Source organism: Mustela erminea, chromosome 8 (assembly GCF_009829155.1).
Source record: "Mustela erminea isolate mMusErm1 chromosome 8, mMusErm1.Pri, whole genome shotgun sequence".
Classification (NCBI taxonomy): Eukaryota; Metazoa; Chordata; class Mammalia; order Carnivora; family Mustelidae; genus Mustela; species Mustela erminea.
The window spans coordinates 49,135,892-49,159,727 of record NC_045621.1 but is presented as its reverse complement, the minus strand read 5'-3'; the positions used below and the strand labels follow the sequence as shown (position 1 = coordinate 49,159,727).

The 23,836-nt window shown below is 38.0% G+C and overlaps 1 protein-coding gene across 1 annotated transcript; it reads right to left on the bottom strand.

Annotated features, from left to right (window-relative positions):
* Nucleotides 1-475: 475 nt before the first annotated feature.
* TNFAIP6 (TNF alpha induced protein 6) lies at nucleotides 476-15,215 on the bottom strand. The gene is made up of 6 exons (XM_032355532.1): nucleotides 15,047-15,215; nucleotides 10,737-10,874; nucleotides 8,634-8,795; nucleotides 4,829-5,057; nucleotides 2,855-2,895; nucleotides 476-712 (listed from the first exon to the last, which is right to left on the bottom strand). The coding sequence occupies exons 1-6, from the start codon at nucleotides 15,138-15,140 to the stop codon at nucleotides 543-545; spliced, it is 834 nt and encodes a 277-aa protein (XP_032211423.1). The 5' UTR covers nucleotides 15,141-15,215; the 3' UTR covers nucleotides 476-542.
* Nucleotides 15,216-23,836: the final 8,621 nt, after the last annotated feature.

Below are 23,836 nucleotides of genomic sequence, written 5' to 3'. Positions count from 1 at the left end.
TAATTAGAGAGCTGTACAAATATGTATATTCAAGGACATTTATTGCAGCAATATTTTTGAAAGCAACTTTAAATTCCCACAGTAGAGACAGGCTTAAATAAAGTATGGAAGAATTATACCATGGAATATTTTACAGCTGTTCAAAATTATGTTTTTGCAGAATACTTAATGATCCAGAAAATGCTTAAGCCATAAAATTCAAAGTTAAAAAAACTCAGATATAAAACTGTACATGGAGCCGGATTCCAAAATTTCAAGTACAAATACATATAGATACATATATACATATACCACAAATTGAAAAATAACTAAAGGAAAAATATGTAAGCGTTAATGTTTGTTGTTATTTTTATGCAGTGGGATTATGAGAGATTTTATTTTCTCATTTAAAGTTTTCTATATTTTCCAATTTTCCCAAAATTATCAGGGATTGCCTTTCACATTTAGAAAATAAATAAATGCTATTAATAATAATATTAAAGTGAGATCAGAGGGGTTCCAAAAGATACAAATGTAAACAGTGAGCGTCCTTTTTTGTTGTTTTATAAATGGCTAAATCTTCCAGCTAAGATGTTTTTATTTCCGGTAGAAGTAGTACTTGTGTTTTTTCCTTGACTGGATTTGGATAGCGGATCCACTGCAACATACTTGATTTGGAAACCTCCTGCAGTCACTGAAGCATCACTGAGAAACTTCAAGGTCATGACATTTCCTGGGGAGGAGGGGGAGTGCAAAAGAACAAAGATGTTACTCTGCTTTGATTTGGCTGGCAGTCTAGAGACTCATCATTCTTAGAAGAGAATATAAAAATTCATGAACCAGGGACACGTGGGTGGACCAGTAGGTTAAGCGACTGCCTTCAGCTTGGGTCCTGGTCTCGGGGTCCTGGGATTGGGCCCGCCTCGGGCTCTCTGTGTAGCAGGAATCTTGCTTCCTCCTCTCTCTCTGTCTGCCTCTCTGCCTACTTGTTCTCTCTCTCTCTCTGTCAAATAAATAAATGAAATCTTAAAAAAAAAAAAAAACCCAAATTTGAATGATCTACATACTGTATGCTGACTTGGAAATATGTCCATGATATCTATGTATACCATGTTTATAAAATACAGGGAAACACCTGAATCATCCAATGCCTTTCTTGGGTGGGCGGAGATGCGGAGAGTGGTTATATTCTTCCTTTATATACCATTTATTAAAGTGGTATAGTTTCTGGGTAGTTTTTAGTTCATTCATTTTCTGGTCTTGTTTTTTAATATAAATATCCTGGGGTGACTAAGCACATATTTAAGACGAAAACTAGACCAAAATGTTAACAGCATTATACTTGACTGGTTAAGATTATACTTGAAATGTATTTTAAATCTTTTTCTATTTCTTGATATCAATTTCCTTCTCTTGCTTTTTTGCTAAATCTTTGGCTGTTTTGTTTAATTGTGTTCTCTTCTGTGTGTTGATTTGTTTCTCTTTGAATAATAAATGGTGTGGGTTTTTTTTTTTTCTTGCAGTAGTGTTAAAAAAAAAAACACTGTTTTGATTATGCTAGCAGTTAAGTTTTTTCTGTTTTAGACAAAACAAGAAAAAAATGTGAAGTTTCAGGCTTTGATTCTCTGTTTCTTTCTTTCTTTTTTTAAAAATAGGATTCTTATCCCCTACCTAACTCCTACGGATGGCTCCTGTGTACTCTTAACTTTCTGTTAACGTAAAATACATTCTCAAGAAAAGAATGAGATAAACAGTTTAATGGGCTGCCCTTACCAGGGAGATTGTAACAGAGAATGAATGAATAATTTTTAAGCACTAATCATTCAAGGATTGAATAAGAAGTTTTATTTCTTGTAATATTGACTCATAAATGAGAATTTCATGAGAATTTCGTGCCTTCAGGCTAGGGTGTGGGAGTAATTTAGCTAGTCTTATCTGAGCTCAGGACTACTTAGAAATTACAGTTCTGTGTTATTTTGTTGTTTTTAGTTGCAGAAACACTGTGATAACTTTATGACTTGGAGGAAAAAAAGAGCAAGTCAGAATGCCAACTACTAGTGCTAGGGATGGAAATAAGAAGAAATCAACAAAAACACCTAGCAAAGTGAAGGTTCTTAGCCAGAAAATAGCAGTATGGGGCAATGGCAGAGGCATTTCTTCTGGATATACATATATACTACTACAAGCTCTTTGCTTGAGTTACATTGCATGTGACAAAGTCACAAAAGTAATTGGCAGGAGTTAAAAAGATTTGGAACACTTTGCCAACCAGAGCTAGCCTTTTGAGAGTTATTATGCATAATTAGCATATTAAAAGCTCTCTGACATCTTCCAATAAAGAGACCTGTTTAACATAGTTTAAACCAATGTTTCCCCAGTTCCCTTGACCTTAATGTTCTTTTCTCATGCAACACCTATTAAAAATGTTTCATAGAACTGCTCTTCACAACACTGTAGGGAATGCTGTCCAAAGATAAAAATGCAGTTAAGTGTGATATAACATTTTTTCAGTGACAGAAGATATTTTTAACAACGTTAATACTTCTGAAAATACCTCTCAATCATTTATTGATAAAAAAACTTTGATCTTTTATTTCCACATTTTATGGATGTCATAACCCATAGCAAAATTCAGGGATTTGCAGACTCAAGACCATCTCAAACTGCATTCCTTCACCTGATGAGTCTACGCATTTTTGGTATAAGGGGTTGGCATTAAGTTCTAAGTATGAACACTACATTTTGCAAACTGGTAAGCTACGTCTCACCCAATGGTTCTCTTAACTTTAAAAAGTTAATAGTAATGACTACTGGGTTCTTCACTTTCAGTGACACTAACAAATCATAGTCCTACGTCTCAATTTAGAGCCATTACCTGTGCTAACGATGTCTTCTGGAAGTTCATCTCCACAGTATCTGAAAGGAAATTTTCAAAAAAGAGAAGTTACACAGAAGAATATTACACGGCTATTAAGTGGCTCTGACCTGTAATTAAAGTGCTTTATTTTTCCTAAGTAATGTCTTGTTTTCCTATTATTTAAAACTTTTTTTTTTTTTAAGATTTTATTTATTCATTTGACAGACAGAGATCACAACTAGGCAGAGAGGCAGGCAGAGAGAGAGGAGGAAGCAGGCTCCCCGCTGGGCAGAGACCCTGATGTGGGACTCGATCCCAGGACCCTGGGATCATGACCTGAGCTGAAGAAGGCAGAGACTTTAACCCACTGAGCCACCCAGGTGCCCAAAACTTTTTATTTTTTTTTTTTTAACTTGAATTTGTAAGGGAGAAGAAGGATTAAAACAAAGTTTGTTATTTCAAATAACCTGAGAATATAAACGAGATTCTGAAAAAAGGACATGTGGCATTTCTACTGTGTGTACTTGCAAAATTATTTGCGTAGTAGAAAATTTTAATCTTTCTGGAAAAAATTTAAATTTGATTCCGATTAATCCTATAAAGTTTCTTCATGGTTAAAGAGGAATATGTGTATGGCTGATGGTATTACTAATTTGAATTCTAGAGTAGACTGGTTTGAATGTGGAAAATTATGTTGGACCTTACAAGAGGGACTGGTTTTTATCTGTATCGACTTGAAAGGAACTTCTTTGTACATTACATAAAAGGGAAGAATTTATCACATAATCTGATAAGTGACAAATTAGTCTATGGAAAACCTTTTAAAAAAACAGTATATGATTTTATCTAGGGCTGTAATTGATTTGTGAAACTAGGTTTAGAATGAAAATATCATCTTGACTTTCAAGGTAGGATGTTTGTTCTTTCAACAAATGTTTTGCTCTTAATTTCTCCAACCCTGCTTCATCTACAGCAGTAATCTGTCAGCCAAAAAGCAGAATAAAACAAAACAAAACGAATTTCCCTCCAAAAGTTGTTACTCCTGTATGCAAGAAATGCGTATCTTTTTCTTGGTGTTTAAGTTACACATTTCAAAGTCACAACAAACTACTGAGTCTGTCATTTTAAATTATTTTAATAATTTTAATCATTACCATTTTCTTTTATTAAATTACTGTCATGGATAATGGAAAATTGATAACTGATAGTCTGTTGATACTGGATAGTCTCAGATACATGTTATTAAGGGGGGGGGCTAAATAAATAAAACACATAATTAATATGCTTTGATTTGTAATATTTTGTGAGACATTCAAAGTTTAAATTATATTGAAGATTCAGAATGGCAGCACAGAATGTTGTGTCCCAGGATGTTGAAAACCCAAGGGAGAAATATTGAGGAAAGGAGCACTTGTTTTTTATGTCAAAGAAAGCTATTTTAAAGAAGAATTCCACTGTATGTTTAGGTAAATTTTGTGAGAGAAGGGGCTATACTTTGCTTAATTCTTTCCTTCCTTTTTTTTTTTTTAAGATTTTATTTATTTATTTGACAGAGAGAGATATCACAAGTAAGCAGAGAGGCAGACAGAGAGGCGGAAGCAGGCTCCCCGCTGAGCAGAGAGCCTGGTGTGGTGCTCTCAGGACCCTGAGATCATGACCTGAGCTGAAGGCAGAGGCTTTAACCCACTGAGCCATCCAGGCGCCCCAGCCCTGAAGTCTTTTTAAATAGACTATTTAATGCTTACAACTTAATAGTAATCAAAAGGCAGCTGTCACTATTTTAATTACAAGAACACTATTTAATTACAAGAACATGCAGCAGCTGACTGGCTTCACATACTAAGAAAAATCTTTGCTAAAAAAGGATATGGTGTTGCCAGGGAGTAAAAATACTAGAGAATCAATAACTGTGGGGAACATTGAAGAAAATTAAAGAAATATCAAACAAGATATTGAAGGTATTTTTTACTCTTTATATGGGGAAACACGTACCTTCCCACAAAACCATGGACATCATCATAACTGTCATATATTTCAACATAGTCAGCCAAGCAAGCTGGGTCATCTTCAAGGTCAAAGTCCAAAAAGCTCAGGTGAATACGTTGACCATACTTGAGTCTAATGTGCCAGTAACAGATCTGGTTATCATCGTACTCATTTGGGAAGCCTGGAGATTTAAAAATTCGCTTTGGATCTGTAAAAACACCACCACACTCCTTTGCTGAAATGGATAAAACAAACAAACAAACAAACAAACAAACAAAAAACAAAAAAGAAAAGAAAGAAAGCATTAGAAAAAATATTACCCGTATTTTAAACTGATATGCACTTCCTAATGCTTTTAATAAGATATTAAATACATATACTTACAGCTAAAGAATAAATGAATATTTTCATTATTCATTGGTAAATTCTTTCAAATGAATATACACTGAATTTGTATGATATGACAGGAAAAGTGACAAGAAAAAAATTGTGATTTAAATAATTGTGTTCTTGTACTTTTTTTGTATTTTATCTTTTCAGCTTAGAATGCACAAGCCTCAGGGCTCGGGGAGCGTGCAAATCTTGATCTTGGGGTTGTGGGTTCAAGCCCCATGTTGGCTGTAGAGATTACTTAAAAATAAAATCTTTTTTTTTTAAAGAATGTATAAGTCTCAGATGTATATGTTCATGTATTTTGATGAATATGTATACGCCATTATCAACAGCTCAATCAAGAAGGCTGCGATTTTGTCCTGTGGTATCAATACTGTGTCTTCAGGGACTTTTTAGAATAATGAGTCCAATAAATTCTGTATGGAAAATCATTATAGAATTTCAGAGTCACAAGAGACCTTGAAAGTCACTCTAATCCAGTTAGAAGGAATAATTTATTATCATTTTATACTCCTTTCACTGGTTTTAAACTAACACCTTAATCCTAATATTTGAGGATTTGACAGAGGTATTCATGTTTGTTTTTTCAAGTCATTTATTATTTTACAGATTTCTGCCATGCCTTATAGCCTGGGATGAGAACAATCAAACAGCCTCTGCCAGAACCCATGATTTTACTGGGTGATCCGGAATGAAAGGTCTGGAAAACCCCCGGTTAATTTTTATTTCGGATCAAATAAGTATCTACCATCTGGAAACTCAAAAATAATGTGAATGGTGGTGGTGACTGTGGGTAGCATTCCAAGACATTTTTCACTGTATCAATCAGAGGCTTTTTCCAAGAATATTATCCTTTGAAAAAGATCCTTAAAAAAAAAAAAGTGTTAGAATTCTTAATATCATAGAAGGTAAGGAAGCTTATCTCCCCCAGGGCCAAACAGGATCTTAGGGAAAGCGACAAAAGAAGGTCAAGGAATCTAGTCTGATCTCTGTACCCCTCAATACTTCAGTTTCTTCCCTGGTAAATTAAATATAACCATGCCTCTCCTATTACCTAATTCACAACATATTCTAAGGATAGTAACATGGAAGATAACTTCAGGGTGTTATGTAAAATGTAAGCTGTTCTTATTGTCTTATTCAGTATTACGTGGCAGTTTGTATGTGTACATAGCATGTGCAATGCCAGTTTTTGGAGTGATTTGCTCTGTCCTATGCAATCTTTGTTGTCTATACCATTAGATTAGGAAACAGTTCAAATATTGACCAATTTGATTGTCTATTTAGCTATTCAGCTCTATATTTTATTGAGCAATTGATAGTCATTGGTTTATTTTTATGATACCATTATGATTTCTTCATTACAATTATTTTTCATTGAACTGTTCCTCTGCCAGTACTAGTTCAGGTGGTCCCCGGTCCCCTTCAGGTTCACCGCATCCTAAAAAATCAGCATGTCACTGAATCCAAAAGTAAGCTGAGAACAGAGTAAGAAGAAGTCTCCCAGGATTCTGTACAAATATTCCCAGAGTAAAAAGGATTCTGCCTCGATGAGAGACAAAAGGAATTTCTAAAAATTTGTAAGTTAAGGTGGCATCCTTATAAAAAGGCAAGGAAATACTGTAAGAACCTTTCTATTAGCACTTCTTTATCTGCCCTAGAGATAAATTTCCCCTATGGAAATGATTGAATAGATGCTCAGAGATCCTAAACCTTATCAAGCAAAAGAAGAATCAGAGAACATACTTGGAAATAGAAGTGTCTCTTTAGAGTCAAAAGAAAGTTGCTTATGTAAATATACCGATGAAAAAGAAAGGAAGAAAGAGGGAGGAAAAGAAGATATACGAACTATTAACAATAACTAAATATAGAATTAAATATAACACAAGGTTTAAGTATGTGAAAATGATTTGAAAATTATAGCCCTATATAAATGCACTATACATATTTATTCATATTTTGTCTTAAGTGGGAATACATGATGGCTCTAGGCAAAATTCTTTTCTATGTAGAATACACATTATTTTGAGATAAAGCTTAGTTAAAAACATGAGAAACTATTCTCTAATGATTAATATCATTGAATAATAAATTCTATAGTAACATGCTAGAACTTCACTATAACTCACTGTATCTTCACTATAGGGACTTTCTTATAAGGCAGATTGAAACAGGACAACACTTGAGGATGCTTGTGATCATAAACATTAGGCAGACTTGGGAACATATTATAATTCTTCATAGTATCATGCTGGGGGAAATGCAGCCAAAAAAGAACAATCTATTTTTTCTCCAAAAACATGAACAAAAAATAGCTCTTTATAGTAGTTATGTTGAATTAATTTTCTCTTTAAAGTTTTCCTAGCTACAATCAATCATGGGAAAATACGAACAAAAATATACTACATAAAAATAACTAACTAGTGGGGCGCCTGGGTGGCTCAGTGGGTTAAGTCGCTGCCTTCGGCTCAGGTCATGATCTCAGGGTCCTGGGATCGAGTCCCGCATCGGGCTCTCTGCTCAGCAGGGAGCCTGCTTCCTCCTCTCTCTCTCTGCCTGCCTCTCTGCCTACTTGTAATCTCTCTCTGTCAAATAAATAAATAAAATCTTAAAAAAAAATAACTAACTAGTATATCCAGCATGTAATTGTGAAAACCAGAGTGAGAGCTGCTCAGTTTGGAAGTTTAAGAATTTATGCACAAGAATATCAGGGGAAGAGTTTATTTTGTCTCTTTCTTCCCCCATTCTGTCGAAGGGGAAATTTTGAACAGTTAACATTTGGTAGTATCACTTTGTTGTTTTAGCTAATTAACTGTTGCAAGTTTATAACCCACTTATTTTTTTTTTTTCGCCTTTGTGGTCGGGAATAGAAAAAGATGTGGCATAGAAAAAACCTGAATTTGAGATCCTGCCTATTGGATGTTTGATTTTGGTAAGTTATTAAGCTCTTCGACTTTCAATGTCCTGATTTCTAAAATGGGTATAACAATAGCTTCTTGCAGAATCATCGTGAATACGGACAGCATGGAAGAGAAGCAGCAGGCAGGGTCTGGCCCAGCGTAACGGCTCCGGGAATGGTTGTTGTTATTAAGAATTATCATCACTGGGGCACCTGGGTGGCTCAGTGGGTTAAAGCCTCTGCCTTCAGCTCAGGTCATGATCTCAGGGTCCTGGGATCGAGCCCCACATCAGGCTCTCTGCTCAGCTGGGAGCCTGCTTCCTCCTTGTTCTCTCTGCCTGCCTCTCTGCCTACTTGTAATCTTTGTCTGTCAAATAAATAAATAAAATCTTTAAAAAAAAAAAGAATTATCATCACCAAGTTGGTTTATCTCTGGGAGAGGAGCCATTTATATTCACTAACCTCTTAGCAACATGTAACTGTTTTTGGCAAAGTATAAAATTATTATTTGTAACAAACCTTGTGGGTTGTAGCAATAGGCATCCCATCTTTCACTCCTATTAAGACGGATTCCGTAATCAATAATCCCAGTTTTTCCAAATCCACAGTTGGGCCCTGGTTTCACAATGGGGTATCCAACTCTGCCCTTGGCCATCCACCCAGCAGCACAGACATGAAATCCTGTAAGAGAAGGAAAGGACTATGGGCTAACTGGTAAACCCCCTCAGCTGAGTGAAGGTCATCTTAACAAAAGTAGCCCCTTCTCAACTGCCCAAAGCCAGGTAAGTACAAGGAGAGAAACTATTTTCTTTCTCTTCTTTTCATTTTTTTGAAAAACATTTTTCTTAAAAAAATAAAGTTTGAAAACATATAAAATGTAACATCCAACTTTTGCTAGAAAATGACGTCCTACTTGAATAAAAAAGAGGCAGATGGACTGGAAATCATAATACCATGAATATGAAAAATCCAAGTTCACAGCTGGCTTCTTTTCACAAATGACCTATCAAGTGCCATGTAATAATTTCTGAAATTACCATTGATCCTGGTAAACAATTTTTTTTCAAATGATAATCTAAGTAGTTTCTATTTCAGGATCAATTAAAATTTGCTAATATTTTAAGAAATTTGAATAAGGATAAACATATTCATAAATTTTGAACAAAGCCTCAGCCCTGTGTTCCTTGCCTAACTTCAGAGCCTGTCTAAGTATTTCCCATTGCCGTCCAAGAGCGGTTTTACTGAAGGTCCAGGACAGTCAGTAATGGCCCTGGTCTTTGTACTCGTGGTTCCAGGTACTGTGTCATGCACAGACCTGTGGGTCTAGACTGAGCAATATGCTGGGCAGAATTTAGGGATTTTTAGAGAATGGTTTTATTTTTATCCTGAGTAATATTTAATAGTAACATAAGCTTTGCTACTGTCTTTTTCTTTTTTTTTTTTTTAATCAACAAAGGGGTTTCTTCAATGGAGAAGAGAGTTCTGAATGGGGGTGGCTTTGGATTTTCCTGTAAAACCACCATGAGAGATGGTCATGGTGCTTTTTTTTTTTTTTAAAGAAGGCTCTAGCACAGGCGCCTGGGTGGCTCAGTGGTTAAAGCCTCTGCCTTCGGCTCAGGTCATGATCTCAGGGTCCTGGGATCAAGACCTGCATCCGGCTGTTTGCTCAGCAGGGAGCCTGCTTCCTCCTCTCTCTGCCTGCCTCTCTGCCTACTTGTGGTCTCTGCCTACTGTCTGTCAAATAAATAAAATCTTAAAAAAAAAAAAAAAGAAGGCACTAGCACTAGTTAATCACTTTGTTTGCACCAGGTCTCCTGACATGATCTCAGTTTCTTTTTCCTACCATCTTACAAGCTGCTTATCTTCCTTTTGATCCTAAAGTATGAATGCATTCTCCCACTTAACTTAAAGAAATTGAGAAACAGGGGTACCTGGGTGGCACCGTTGGTTAAGTGTTTGACTCTTGGTTTCAGTTGGGGTTGTGATCTCAGGGTTGTGAGATGGTGACCTGCCTGGGTCTCTGTGCTCAGAGTGGAGTCTTCTTGGAATACTCTCTCACCCTCTCCCTCCCTCTCCATCTTCTGCCCCTCCCTCACCTCCCCTGCACGGGGACACTCGAGCACGTGCACATTCTTTCTCTCTCTCTCAAATAAATAAATAAATCTTTAAAGAAACATATTTTGAAAAAAAAAAGCCACTAAATTCAGTATTTCTTCTATGAAGAAAATTTCTTTATAAAACTCAACATAATAACATTTAACAGCTAAGGAAACCCATATGCAGAAGTTAAGAAAAGATAGAACAGTATGAAAAATGAATAGAAGTGGCATTAAAATTAATGAGGAATTGAAATGATGTTGAGATAGCGATGTCTTTGCTTTTTTACTTCTATTATATTAGCTCACAGTGGGTTGTGACCCCAAACAAGTTGCTAGCACTAAGACCTTTCCACTGGCTCTAGGCAGAGAAGATGGAGAAGCCAGAGCGTAGACGCGTCATAGGGGCTTAGAGAAACATTGGAAGGATTGAGAAAGAAATCTTATGAAGGGGTTCTAGAAAGGGTAGAGGGTTTTTCCCCCCCCAAAGGTGAGAAAGAAGAAAAATCATTGTCAAATTAGTTACCAATTTTTCTGGCTGCCTCCACTTGCTTGTAGGTGGCGAGTCGGCCGCCTTCATATTCGCACACCGCCTTGGCTTCTGCGTAGGTGAGCTTGTACTTGCCAGCCCGCGCTTCTCTGTGGTACACACCTGCTGCTTGTTCTGTGAATTCACATAATGTTGTAAGTATGCTGTGATCCATTCTTGTGGAACAAGGGAAATTTTGTGGCCTCATCTAGAAGATTGCATCAGCTATTGTTCCTGCCAAAGAATTTCCCGGGTCAGTGGCCTCGGGTGGCTAGGTTTTCATTGTTAGAAAGCTTTGAAAAAAAATATGAATGAAGGGAATTTTAGGGGAATTTTAGGGGACATAGGAGAAACTTGAGGCTAAATTATGTGTCCTGAACTGATGGCCTGAAAGAAACCTGTAAGGCAACTTTGTATTTCCACACTATCAAAAGGTGACAAAGTTTCGACTTTTTTGGGCTTTCTTTTAAACCAAATAAAAACTTGGAAAGGTAAACAATGGGGGGAGGGAACGGAAGTGAAGGCAAAAGAAACCAATGAAAATCGATCCATTATGTAGGCTCACAATGATGGAGAAAAATAATCCAAAATATCCATTTGAGGGAAGTGACTAATGCAGTGTGATTGAGAATTTAGTAAACAAATCAAAAACTGAGGAAAGGTTTAAAGAATCCAAAGAAAATAGAGACTGCGTTAAGGGGGGAAAAAGATTCAAACACAGCAGAGAAAAAATTGGGTATACCGAACTACCAGCATGTTGTTCCCAGCATATTTTAGGGAGTAAGTCATAAGCGAATGGTCTTCCAGTAGATCACTGTTTAAATTGTTTTGAGTTTGGAGTGCATTTTGCCATAGAAACAATGCGATAATTTTTCCAGGACAATAATCATAACATTAGCTCTCATTGTTCTGTGTAGACCTTCAGATATGGTCAAGTCTTTGTACAATCAGCTACCATTAAGATCATTTCCAATGAACCCACATATTCCTTGGCATTCAGCAAGATGTGAGTCCAGTAGTAGTGCTCGCTCTCCTCCCCAGGCTAAAGCTGACACCCCCACAGTTCAATAGGAGATGCTGCTTGCCACCTGCCCTGTTTCTCTGGACTGCAAGGGATCCTGTTCTTACACGTTGTATGGTAACATCCCATCACTTATGCGCTGAAGACCTTAGTCAATCTGATGCTCATAGGTCAGGGAACACAAGGAACATCAACGTTATCTTCCTGTTTGAAAGTCTCCTACTGCCCAAGAGTCCTTCATATTGGTAAAACCTCATTAACTCAAGTTCTGCTGCTTTCCAGTTTGGTTATTTTGAGAACATACCATGAGGTCTGCTAAGCGCTGGGGATCAAGTCCACTTCCCAGGGCAACTTAGACACTAGTGAGCAATATAAGTACTTTTATTTTGCAGTATAAGAGTACTAAAGCTTTTAGTAGAGAAGGGAGACATGTTGAATTTACTTATGGATCATATTAGAGATTAACAAAAATGTTTAAAATTGTACGTATTCCCTGACAATACAGACTACAAGATCTTTATTAGTAGGAATTATTTTAATGTGCGCAAATGTTTCTCAAACTAAGATTTCCTTGTCTTTTACTCCCTAATCAAAATCTGACATTCATAGGGAAAAAATTAATTAACAGAGCAGTTTTTGAAAAATAATTTTAAGTTTTCCTCCCAGTAATTTTTCTTAAATTTTTGTAACTAGAACTCGTCTAGCCATGAGATGGTTGGTAACTCAAATGGTAGAAAAGTCTATGCTATCATTTTATTTTATTTTTTTTTTAAGATTATTTATTTATTTATTTATTTGACAGAGAGAGATTACAAGTAGGCAGAGAGGCAGGCAGAGAGAGAGAGGAGGAAGCAGGCTCCCTGCTGAGCAGAGAGCCCGATGCGGGACTCGATCCCAGGACCCTGAGATCATGACCTAAGCCGAAGGCAGCGGCTTAACCCACTGAGCCACCCAGGCACCCTATGCTATCATTTAAAATTCATTAAATAATGTTAATATTCTACATTTTTCCTGAAAGAGTGACAAACTTCCTATTATTTTGCCTTATGAGTGGTTGAGAACTCCGGTACCTATTTGGCAATTTTAAGCACACATTCGTTTGAAAGCATTGCTCAATTCAGAATTTCAAATTACGAGGATGGTCCTTTGTACCTAATTTTAAAAGTTTTACCTTTCAGAAGGAATAATAATTTATTCATTTTTAGAGTCCCTAGTCATTCATTAAAACTGAGTATTTCACCACTACTTTTTTTTCTGTTAGCATGGGCTACAGTAGCATGTGGGCTCCACTCTCTCCTCCTGGTTCTTCACTGGATGAGTTGTGTAACCTTGTACAAATTACTGCCTACACCTCAGTGTCTTCTTCTATCAGACGGAAATAATGTTGGCTATTCTGGGAATAAAGAAATCATTAAAACCCAAAAGCATAACTTCTGGATCCTAGTAGGAGCTCATGATAGTGTTACTTGTCCTTCTTTTTTAGATTCAATACAATGGCTGAAAACAATCGCTTATCTGTGCAGTTTTGATTTTCATCATCTATGTAAATTAGTTAATGTGTCTTATCTTTATATTACAAAAATTACTATTTGAGGAATAGTAATTACTATTGGGGTCTGGAACTGGAACTGGAAGACACCAGAGTTAAAAATGAAACTTAGAGGTCCCATACTTTGACTTCTCATTTTACTACTAGTGGAACGGAGACCAAGTTTGAAGCGCCTTGTTCGCGATAGCTGCTAACAGATTCCTGCCTTCCTATCCGGCTCTCTTCCTTCTCTAAATAGTATTTAATACCATATTGACCTAACCAACTGTAAACAATTTGTGTTAGGCTGAGTGGTCAATAATTTGTCCCAGATTGAAGCAATGTGCAATTACCCCGAGCCTTAGATTCGCAGCACACTATTAACATTTGGGTGTGCTTCTCTTTACCTCCAGGACAGAACTTCTATTGTCCATGTTCACATTTTTGTAATATACAGCATCACTTAAAAAAAAAACAACAACAGTGCCAAATGGCTTGATCGTTAGTTTGACAGTGTTTCAAGGTTTATGTATATGGATTTAAGTCTTTAGCTTTATGGCAGTTTTTTCCATTTCTAACAAAAGTGTGTATATTTTCTAAGGTTGCTGATGTGCAAGGAAAATAAACAAAGAGCCTTGTTCACTCTTCAAGAAAGTCCCAGACCCCATTTTGGCCAAATGGATTGCCCTGTTCCGCATGAAACTAGTTCACTGGCTCAAGCTGAAAAAAGAGGGGGCAAGGCTGTGTATTGCAAATCAAGCTTTTTAATGAAATCCGCATGGCTGCAGTTATTACCAGAGAGAAACACACTGAAAGGGAAAATATTCCACAACCATGTGCTGCTTACCAAGCATTAGAAAAAGACCTAGGTTAATTTTGCTCTCTCTGTATTTCTTTATTTTATATAAGAATCTGTCAGTTTTCTTCTTGAGTAATTAAACATTTTTTCACTATCAAACACAGTCATGAACATAAAGCAATATTAATTTGTGTCATGAGAAAACATTGTTTAGAGTACTATAAAGGGTATTTTGGGTTTTCTCTATTTGGTCTTTTTTGGTCTATTGTTTATATTCACGTTAAGCGCATGTCATTCTTTACATTTAACAAAAGAAAACAGCAAAAGAAACTTTCCTGTTCTAACAAAAGGGGTAGAAAAGTATTTATATGGATAGCTTTCAAACAAAAGGAGTCAAAGTGGTGAGACTCCACTCAGAAATACAAGGTTTTCTCATTTATTTTGTATTATAACCTGGCTTTGCATCAAACTAGTCAAAAGATGTTTGGAAAAAGCAAGATATACATTACAGGTCAGAGTACACAGGCAAATGATTATAAAATCATTATATATTCCAACTTACCTTTTACATTTCTGTTATAATTACCTCCTACAAAATCTGAATGCAAACTCATTGAAACAGAAACAAAATATGGTGTTTTTATTTTGCCAAACCTTCGCGACCAAATACCATCGCATCTGCTTTGAAAATACATTTTCTCATATGGAATATAAATATTAACTTCCATTTTCTAGTGACTAGTTCGCTTTATTTAAAAAAAGCTATTTTTTTTAATTTTAGAAGGCAAGAACAGTTTTTTTTAAAGACACATGCATTCCAATAGCTGTTTTTCTTCAACACTTTCTTTGAAAACATCAGCCTTAAAACAGAACAAAAAACTTTCTTGCTTCAATTCACTTCTCCATCAATTCAAAGAAGTAACGTCCCCAAAAAGCAGCTCATGAGTGAAGTTTCTTACCAAGCCATATGGAGTTATGAAAAATTCCGTTCTTGAATCCCCATCCGTGAACTTCTTCCCACAGCAGGACAAATAAGTAAGTTAAGATGATCATATCTCAGCTGCAGAGACGTAATAGCCTATTAAGGCTGCTCAGGGTAAGTTCTCAGAGCAGAGGCTGAAATGTGACTGAAACATCTGGTTTCCACATCTTTTAAATGGTTTTTTTGGACTGTGAGGTCAGCAAGTATTCTCCAATGGCATTTTTCACTGTAGAGTTACACAATTAACTCAGTGTCTGAAGCAAATCCTCTGACTCATTTGCATTGGCAACCCAAACTAAGGTTATAGAACCATCATCTACATTTTAAAATTCATCTACTCAGAAAGTGGCTTATTAATTCTGTCTGTCACAGACATTTCTCTATTAGGAAGTTTGTGTAACTTGGTGTAGATTCAGCAATGATTAAAACAAAAATAAAAAACTTCAGTAGGGGTTTTAAGAGAAATCCTGAGTGTCTTATTTGTGGGAAGTCAATTATGGAGTGTGGGGTTTAGGCTTAAACACTAATCTTGAACTTGATGCTGGTAATGTTACTGTAATTTTCCCCAAACATTGCCAAGCTTGTATAGAAAATTTAAAGCAAAGGTGTGCGTAGTTTGGCGAACTCTAAACTGTATCCAGTGATGTAGGATATCTTTGCCTTCTGTCTGTGCTTGGCCTGGGGTTGGATCTGTTGCAGTCCTTGGTTTATTGCAGTCAGCAGGTAAATACATCAGCTTCCAGAAAAAGAGCTCCATTTCAGAGCTTTAGGACATTCCAGCAGCTTTGGGGTACCACAAATTCTTGAAGTTGGAGGAGAAAGATGGATGGGTAGCTAGTCAGAGTTGATAAGGATATGGCCCTAGGTTTCTCCAAACCACTCTAACTTTGAAGATGATCAAAACAAAAGGTAATCATTATTAGTAGTGAAGTCACCATGCCTTAAAATAGCCCAGGCTTTCCACTCTTTTTGTGTAGGGTCCCTGGGTCTTAGTGATAGCCCCCTTGCTCTGATGCCAGTGGCATTTCCTGTTGATTGACAGCCATCTTGGGCAACGTTTGCCTCTCTTTCTTAGGCGCCATTCTTTGCTCTTTAGTTTTTCTACTCTTGCTGCCAAATTGCTTTCTATTTGCTCTCATATTCATTTCTCTCATGCTTTCTCAGTCCCTCCAGTGATATTGGAATCCTTTGAAAATGCCAACTTTCTGGAGTCACCCTGTCTGAAGTTAGCCTAGAATCCCCAAGGCATCTTGACACTGGACACTGAAGGCTTGTTCTCATCTCTCCTGGAAAGAGCAATTGTGGGGATGTAGTCTATGGGTACAAAATTCCCTGGATGCTCATTGAGGTATGCATGAAATTATTAGGGTTCAAAATCTCTATTTTGGCCTCACGGCAACAGAGAAATAAGGGAATTGTATCTGCTCAATGACAGGTTAGAGAGCATTAGTTTCGTGCAAAAGAGGACATAGTCTAGACCACGTGGGTGTGACTGTGTAGAACACAGACGTGGTCAAAAAGAAACAGGGTGAAGAGATAGTTGGAAGGAGCAAACCATGATATTGTTCTGGAAAGTAGAATTATATGAGTATTTTAAGTTTGTGGTTTAGGAAGTAAATATAACTGAACTTGAGCAAGGCTGCTGCAAAATCATCACGGCTTCCCCATTCTTTGCCGGGTCACATTTCTCTGGCTGTGCCTTCTGCATTTCTTTGAAGTACCGAATTTCCTCTGACTTTCATTTATCAAAAATTACTCTCAGGAAAGGGTTGGAAATTAATCTTTACTTAGGTCAGATAACTAATCACAGATAACCATCTTTGTTTATTTGCATTTTGATGAAGCTCCAAGTCTAGGAAGGTATGAATATTCACTTTGTTTTAACGTGAACATTTAATGATTGCTTTGATGGATAACCCACTCCAGGTAGAGGGCTTCTTTTCCTCTCTCCCAGCTCCCAAATGTGCAAATACTTCACCTTCTCTCCATACAGTATTTGGAAACCCTGTCCTCCCTTTCATCAAGCAAATAGAAAACAGTGCCTAATAGATGTGGTCTCTTGTTTTGAGGGGGGTGTTTGTTTCTATTGTGGAAGAAAAGAGGAGGATGAATCTTTTATATGGAAAAGATGCAAGTGTATGGGTGGGAATCAAGAGGAAGATAAGAGGGAGAAGCGTAGCAAAGGGAATGGTCTATGAACTTACCTTGGAAGTTGACTAAGATAAGTAGGTACCCCCTGCTCAACTCTCAGTGCACACTATCCAGGATGTGTCTGGGGAGCAAAGAGAAGATACACTTCAGAAGTTCCTTTCAAGGGCTTGGGAGACTACCAGTCACAGGCTCTACCTTCTGATGAATGCTGTGCCGGACCTGCCTGCCCCCAATCTCTTGATCTGCCCATCCCAAGGTGTGCTGTCGTTCCTTTTGCACCTGCCAGTTACTGGTAGAAAACTCAGCAGCAAAAGTGTTTTTTTTTGTTTTTTTTTGTTTTTTTTGCAGAAGTGTCTCCCCTTTTACCGTGTTCCAGGACCTATACATCTAAGCAGCGACTAGATACCTAAAAACATGATGGAGAGAACTCCAGATCTGATTTGAGCCAAGACTGTGCTGAAAAAGCTCGAGATCTTCTAAGCCCACACAGTGGTTTAGTGATGTCACTCTTATACAAACTTAAAAAAACAAGACTTTAAAGTAGAATTTCAGATATCTGTCAGAGGATGAGAGGAGCATATTAAATTTTTTTGGATAAGTGTAGTCTCAGCTGATAGGAAGAAGGTATGGAGAAATGTCAGGTGGATGTGGACTGGGGGAGAAAAGGAAAAGAGGGAAGAGAAATTCCAAGAGATCACATACATATCTGACTATACTTTAAAAAGACTGCATTTGATTAACAAGATATTGTAGGAAAATGTGATTCTTTGGCCATAGTATGAAAACTAAAACATAAATTATATAATTTTAGGGGTGCCTGAGTGGCTCAGTTGGTTAAACATCTGTCTTCGGCTCAGGCCATGATCTCAGAGTCCTGGGATGGAGCCCCGCGTTGGGTTCTCTGCTCAGTGGGGAGCCCGTTTCTCCCTTGCCCTCTCCCTCGGTGCCCTCCCTCTCTCTCTCAGATACATAAATGAAATCTTTAAAAAAATTATATCATTTGATTGATTATGTTTTGTAATCTTGGAAAGAGAAAGAAAAAGCAGAGAGAGAGAAAAGGGTGGAGCTCACTGAGTTACAAAATGTGTTAGTGGAGGACATCTTTAAGAACACTTCCAGTAAGGCTGTGAAATTACCTTACAGGAATGCCTTACCCACCTAAGATCTCCCTGTGGTCTAGCATGGGAATAAGGACAATAATGGGGACTAAGGTCATTCCCCTTAGCCTCATTTAAAAGAATTGGAGAGAAACTGATGCATGGCATAGAACAATGTTAAAGAAATAAAATATGGGGGTGCCTGGATGTCTCATTTGGCTAAGCAACTGACTCTTGATTTTGGTTCAAGGTTATGATATCAAGCCCTGTGTCAGGCCCGTGCTGGGTGTGGAGCCTGCTTAAGATTCTCTCTCCTCCTCTCTCTCTGCCCTTCCCTCCCTGACTCACACAAACACTCTCTCTCTCTCTCTCTCTCAAAAAGAAAAGAAAAGAAAAGAAATAAAATATGTGGCATTCCACTCATTCATTCAGTAAATATTTAAGAATCTTCAAGTGAAAGGCTACCAACTTTTACAGAGCCAGTGAGCAGGATAGGGCCTATGTAGAACAAAGAGAAATATATGAAAAAGTGAAAGACTTCATTATTTTGTATCAAAAAGCTTTTAGAAAGTAAATATGACACTGAAAGAGACCTGACATTGGATTTCCCTTAGTTGTATGGTGTGATAGTCATTAGTAATACTCACTAAGTATTTCTGGCTCTCCACCTTCTGGCAGCGTGTACTGTATGGCTTTCTGGGGTTTGGTGAGGTCATGCGATTGTTTCTGGGCCAAAACGATGTGAACAGAAATTATATATATTATCTCAGAGCCTAACATTTGATTGCTGCTTCAGAACTCTTTCCCTCCGCATACGGCATGGTGGCTGCTTCGTCACCTGGATCACTGATCGGTTCCTGATGTTAAGTAGCATGAACAAAACATAAACCTTTATTATGTTAAGTCATCGAGATTTTGGGGTTGTTAATTACTATCAGCATAACTTGATCTTTCCTGATTTATAGGATGAAGTGAGCCTATATGGGTATTAAAGCTAAGGATGATTTAAGAAGGTTGAAAGTCTAAGAACATTCGGACGCAAAGATTAAGACAAGGAGGAGGAAGAGGAAGAGGAGGAGAGAAGAACAAGAAGAGGAAAGTAGGGGCACCTGGGTGGCTCAGTGGGTTAAAGCCTCTGCCTCTGGCTCAGGTCATGATCTCAGGGCCCTGGGATCGAGTCCTGCATCGGTCTCTCTGCTCAGCGGGGAGCCTGCTTCCTCCTCCTTTCTCTGCCAGCCTCTCTGCCTACTTGTGATCTCTGTCAAATAAATAAATAAAATCTTAAAAAAAAAAAGGGAAGTAATAGTTAATATATTTAATATCCTTCTCCACCATACCAGCTCCTTACAAAACACAGTTCCCCGAATCTGCCTGTGATCTGCCTTCCAAGGTTATTTACCAGGACTCCCTCTATGCATTTATTCCTATCAAACTGTTCCCTATACCTCTGATAAGTCTTGGAAATGCTGCCACCTTCTCCTTACCTCATTGTCTCCTTTGGCTCTTAGTAAGACAGTCACAGAACTCAGTGTTGTAAACTTAGAGATCACCTGGTTTGAATTTTACCCATGTTGTGAATCCTTGCTATGCTGCTTTTCTTGTGTTGACTGAAATCTTTGTTGACCTGAAAGTTGAACTTTGACTCATTTTTGTTATTGAGGTGCAAAGAGTAAGTCTTAGCTACATCTGCTTTCAGGAAGAATGACCATCATCTATAAAGCTGGAACAAAGAAAGAAGCACACATATTTGGAAACAAGTTTGAAATTTGCTCACCTAAAAATGTGCTTTTTAGATATATATATATTCTTTAAAGTTTTTTAAATTTTATTTATTTGACAGTCAGAGATCACAAGTAGGCAGAGAGAGAGGGGGAAGCAGGCTTCCTGCTGAGCAGAGAGCCTGATGCGGGGCTCTATACCAGGACCCTGGGATCATGACCTGAGCCGAAGGCAGAGGCTTAACCCACTGAGCCACCCAGGCGCCCCTAGATATATATTTTTAAATAGGCTCAGAAATATTAAGTTCAGGGATGCCTGGGTGGCTCAGTTGGTAAAGCATCTGACTTCAATTCAGTTTACCATCTCAGGATCCTGAGATGGAGCCCTGAGTTGGGCTCTGCGCTCAGTGGGGAGTCTACTTGTCCCTCTCGCTCTCCCTTTGCTCCTCCCTGCCATTCATGCTCTCTCTTTCTCTCAAATAAATAAATAAAATCTTTAAAAAATATTAAGTTCATAGTGATCCTATCTTGATAAAGGAGGGATATGTTATAAATGTATATGAACGGAAAGTCCAGAAGGATATACATGCAAATGCCAAGTATCTGAGCATGATTGAGTTATGGGTACTTTCTAATTTCTTCTTTTTGTTTTGTATTTTATACATTTTTGTTCAATATATATGTATTATTTGTGGAATAAATGAAAAAAATTATGATTCATGTACATATATCTAAAGGCATTAATTCGATTGATGTGACAATGAGACAATTAAAGAATAAAAAAAAATGACCCAGAACAGAATATGAAAATTTTATAAGTATCTAAGAAAAGTGAGTATTGTGCATCTTACCAGGTAAATGGGGCATAGGATTAACAGTCCTTCCAAGAAAAATGAGATCAGTGATAATGGGATCAAAGTTAAAGCCAAACCATACTTCATAGGTTCATGCTGAGGTTACCTGGTGTACGTGGTTGCTTTTGGGTAACTCGCCAGGGCACTTGCTATGTACACGATCAATCTTGACTTTAACCTCCACGTAAATATTTAATTTTTCACAGATGTTTATGGAGGTCGTTATTGATTTATGTTAAGCACTATGCTGTATAACTAGGTGGAGATATAAAGATTAATAAAACATGATCTCAAAGAGTTCATAATTTCCTGTTTGGAAAGTTATCAAGCGGGCTTGAGTCTTCACCTGGAAGTTTTTGAAAGGGGTTGATTTGAATGTACACCACCCCTGCTGTCTTTCCACATCCTCTGACACAGTTTTGGGAAGATCCCCCAGGAAGATGAGTGGTCTCAGCATCTCTGGTACTGGTCACACTGGCAAGAGTAGCTGCTGCCTGCTGTCACCAAGACTGATGGCTCTGCTCATTAAGTATTGAATATAACTAGTCAGGTGAGCGTATCCTTCTTCAAAAAGGGACCCTATATCATCAGGGACAAATTCACTTTTTTTTTTTTAAAGATTATATTTTTATTTATTTGACAGAGAAAGACACAGCAAGAGAGAGAACACAAGCTGGGAGAGTGGGAGAGTGAGAAGTTGGAGTTGAGCAAGGAGCCCGATGTGGGGCTCAATCCCAGGACCCTGGGATCATGACCTGAGCTGAAGGCAGACCCTTAACCACTGAGCCACTCAGGCGCCCCTGACAAATCTACTTCTGAAGGAGGAAATTATTTCCTCCTTCTCTGCCCTTATGGTCTGCTCAGTTGCTATGGGCAAGCTCTCCGTGTCTCCTTCCACTCATCATCCCTTATTTTAATACAACAGGTGGGGCTAAAGGAAGGAGAGGAATCAAGCAGATGTCCCCAGTGTTCTTTTGCCACAGTTAGTAAGCACCACTGGTGAGAGAGAGAAGTCCATGTCTTCCTCCTTGATTCCTCTCTTTCTCTCACCAATCCAGTCCACTTCCATGAGGCAGAGACTGTTGGACGATAACCAACCCAGGTTCCCTGTCTTCCTGGGCACAATCATAGACTACATTTCTCTGCCTGACAGTTAGGTGTTTGCAGGATGGGCTAAGTTCTAGTTAACAGAGTGTGGGTTAATTTGATGTATTCCAGTTTCAGACCAAACCCATAGAAATCTCCAGCAAGTAGTCACTCGTTGGCATCTAATGACTAAATGAGGACTTTGGTGGCCCTAGGTGGCAGTATAGTTGGAAGGTAAAAGGAACCTCATTCTCTAAGTGACAAGATAGAATTACTCCAGTCAGGAATACCAAACAAAATTCTACTGTGGTTAGCCACAGAGATTGGGATTTACTTCTTATCCTAATATAATATCATCATATTGTATTAGATGTGCCTCCTTCTATCTGTAATGCTTCCACCCTATTCTATGACCTCATAGTCTCTTGCATGGACTATTACAAAAACTCCTTCCACTCTTGCTCCCTTACCCGTCATTCTCTGCATCGTAGCCCGAGTGATCATAAAAAGCATACATCAGAACTTGTAATTCCCCTGCTTACAAGCCTGTTTCCTGTGGCACTGAAAATAACATCAGTCTCCTGTTTTTGGTTTCTAACCCCACCCTGTTCTGGTTCTCATCCACATCTGCAACCTCCCCCACCCTGCTGGGACTTGAACCTGCCAAGCTCATTCCCACCATGGGGATTTTGCAGTTACTCTTTCCTTTTTCTGGAATGACCTTTCCCTTCATCTTCTTTCTTGTACTAAATCTCGATTTAATTACTACCCTCTTGGTGAGGCTTTTGTTGTTCAATCCTGCCAGTTTTTTGGGGTAGGATCCTATTTTTTAAAGGTCAAGTTTTTTGAGATATAATTCACACATGGCGAGTCACCCTTTATCACATATGGCGAGTCACCCTTTATCATGAATCCATTCTATGAATTCTGACAAATGCATACCACCATGTAACTACCACAATCAAGATATGGAGCATTTTCATGACCCGAAAAAGTGCCCTCCATCCTATCCTATTTTAAGTCTCTGCATTAAATTTATTGCAATCTAACATTCTTTCTTGTTTATGTATTAATTTATAATTGCACTCATTTGTTTTGTTATTTGTCGTTTTCTACTAGAATATAGGCCCACACAAGCAGGGACCTTACCTCCCCGTTTACCTCCAGATCCACAGTGCCAGGAGTCGCACCTGGTATGTCATGAACGAATATTTGTGGGAGGAAAGAAGGAAGGAAAGACCTCTTTGAGTCATTATATTTTCACGCGTCCCATGAGATGTGGTAATACCATCCCCTTAAAAGTACTCATGAGGACAAACCATAAGAGACTCTTTTCTTTTTTCTTGTATATGCTTCTTTTTTTTTTTTTTTTTAATTCCATAAGAGACTCTTAATCTCACAAAACAAACTGAGGGTTGCCGGGGGTGGGGGGTTAGGGTGAGGGTGGTTGGGTTATGGACACTGGGGAAGGTATGTGCTATGGTGAGTGCTGTGAAGTATGTAAACCTGGTGATTCACAGACCTGTACCCCTGGGGCTATTAATACTTTATATGTTAATTAAAAAATTTAAAAAAATTTTTAAAAGTACACATGAGGACCACAGGAGATGTGGACTACAGTAGCCCCTAGCATCATGCTGGCAGTTAGTAGTGCTCAGTACATAGATTTCCTACTGCATTTGAAGTCAGTTCATCAATCTTCCTTGGCCTACTTGACACTTTCAATAGGACTGGTCTTCTTTTTCCTTTTGCTATTTTCTTCTGTGAGCCATCCTCCACTGGTCCAGGGCTTCTCTCTCACTTGTGTCAACAATTCAGGTCAGAGGGGTCACTGACTTCCCTTAGCAGCTTCCATGCTAAC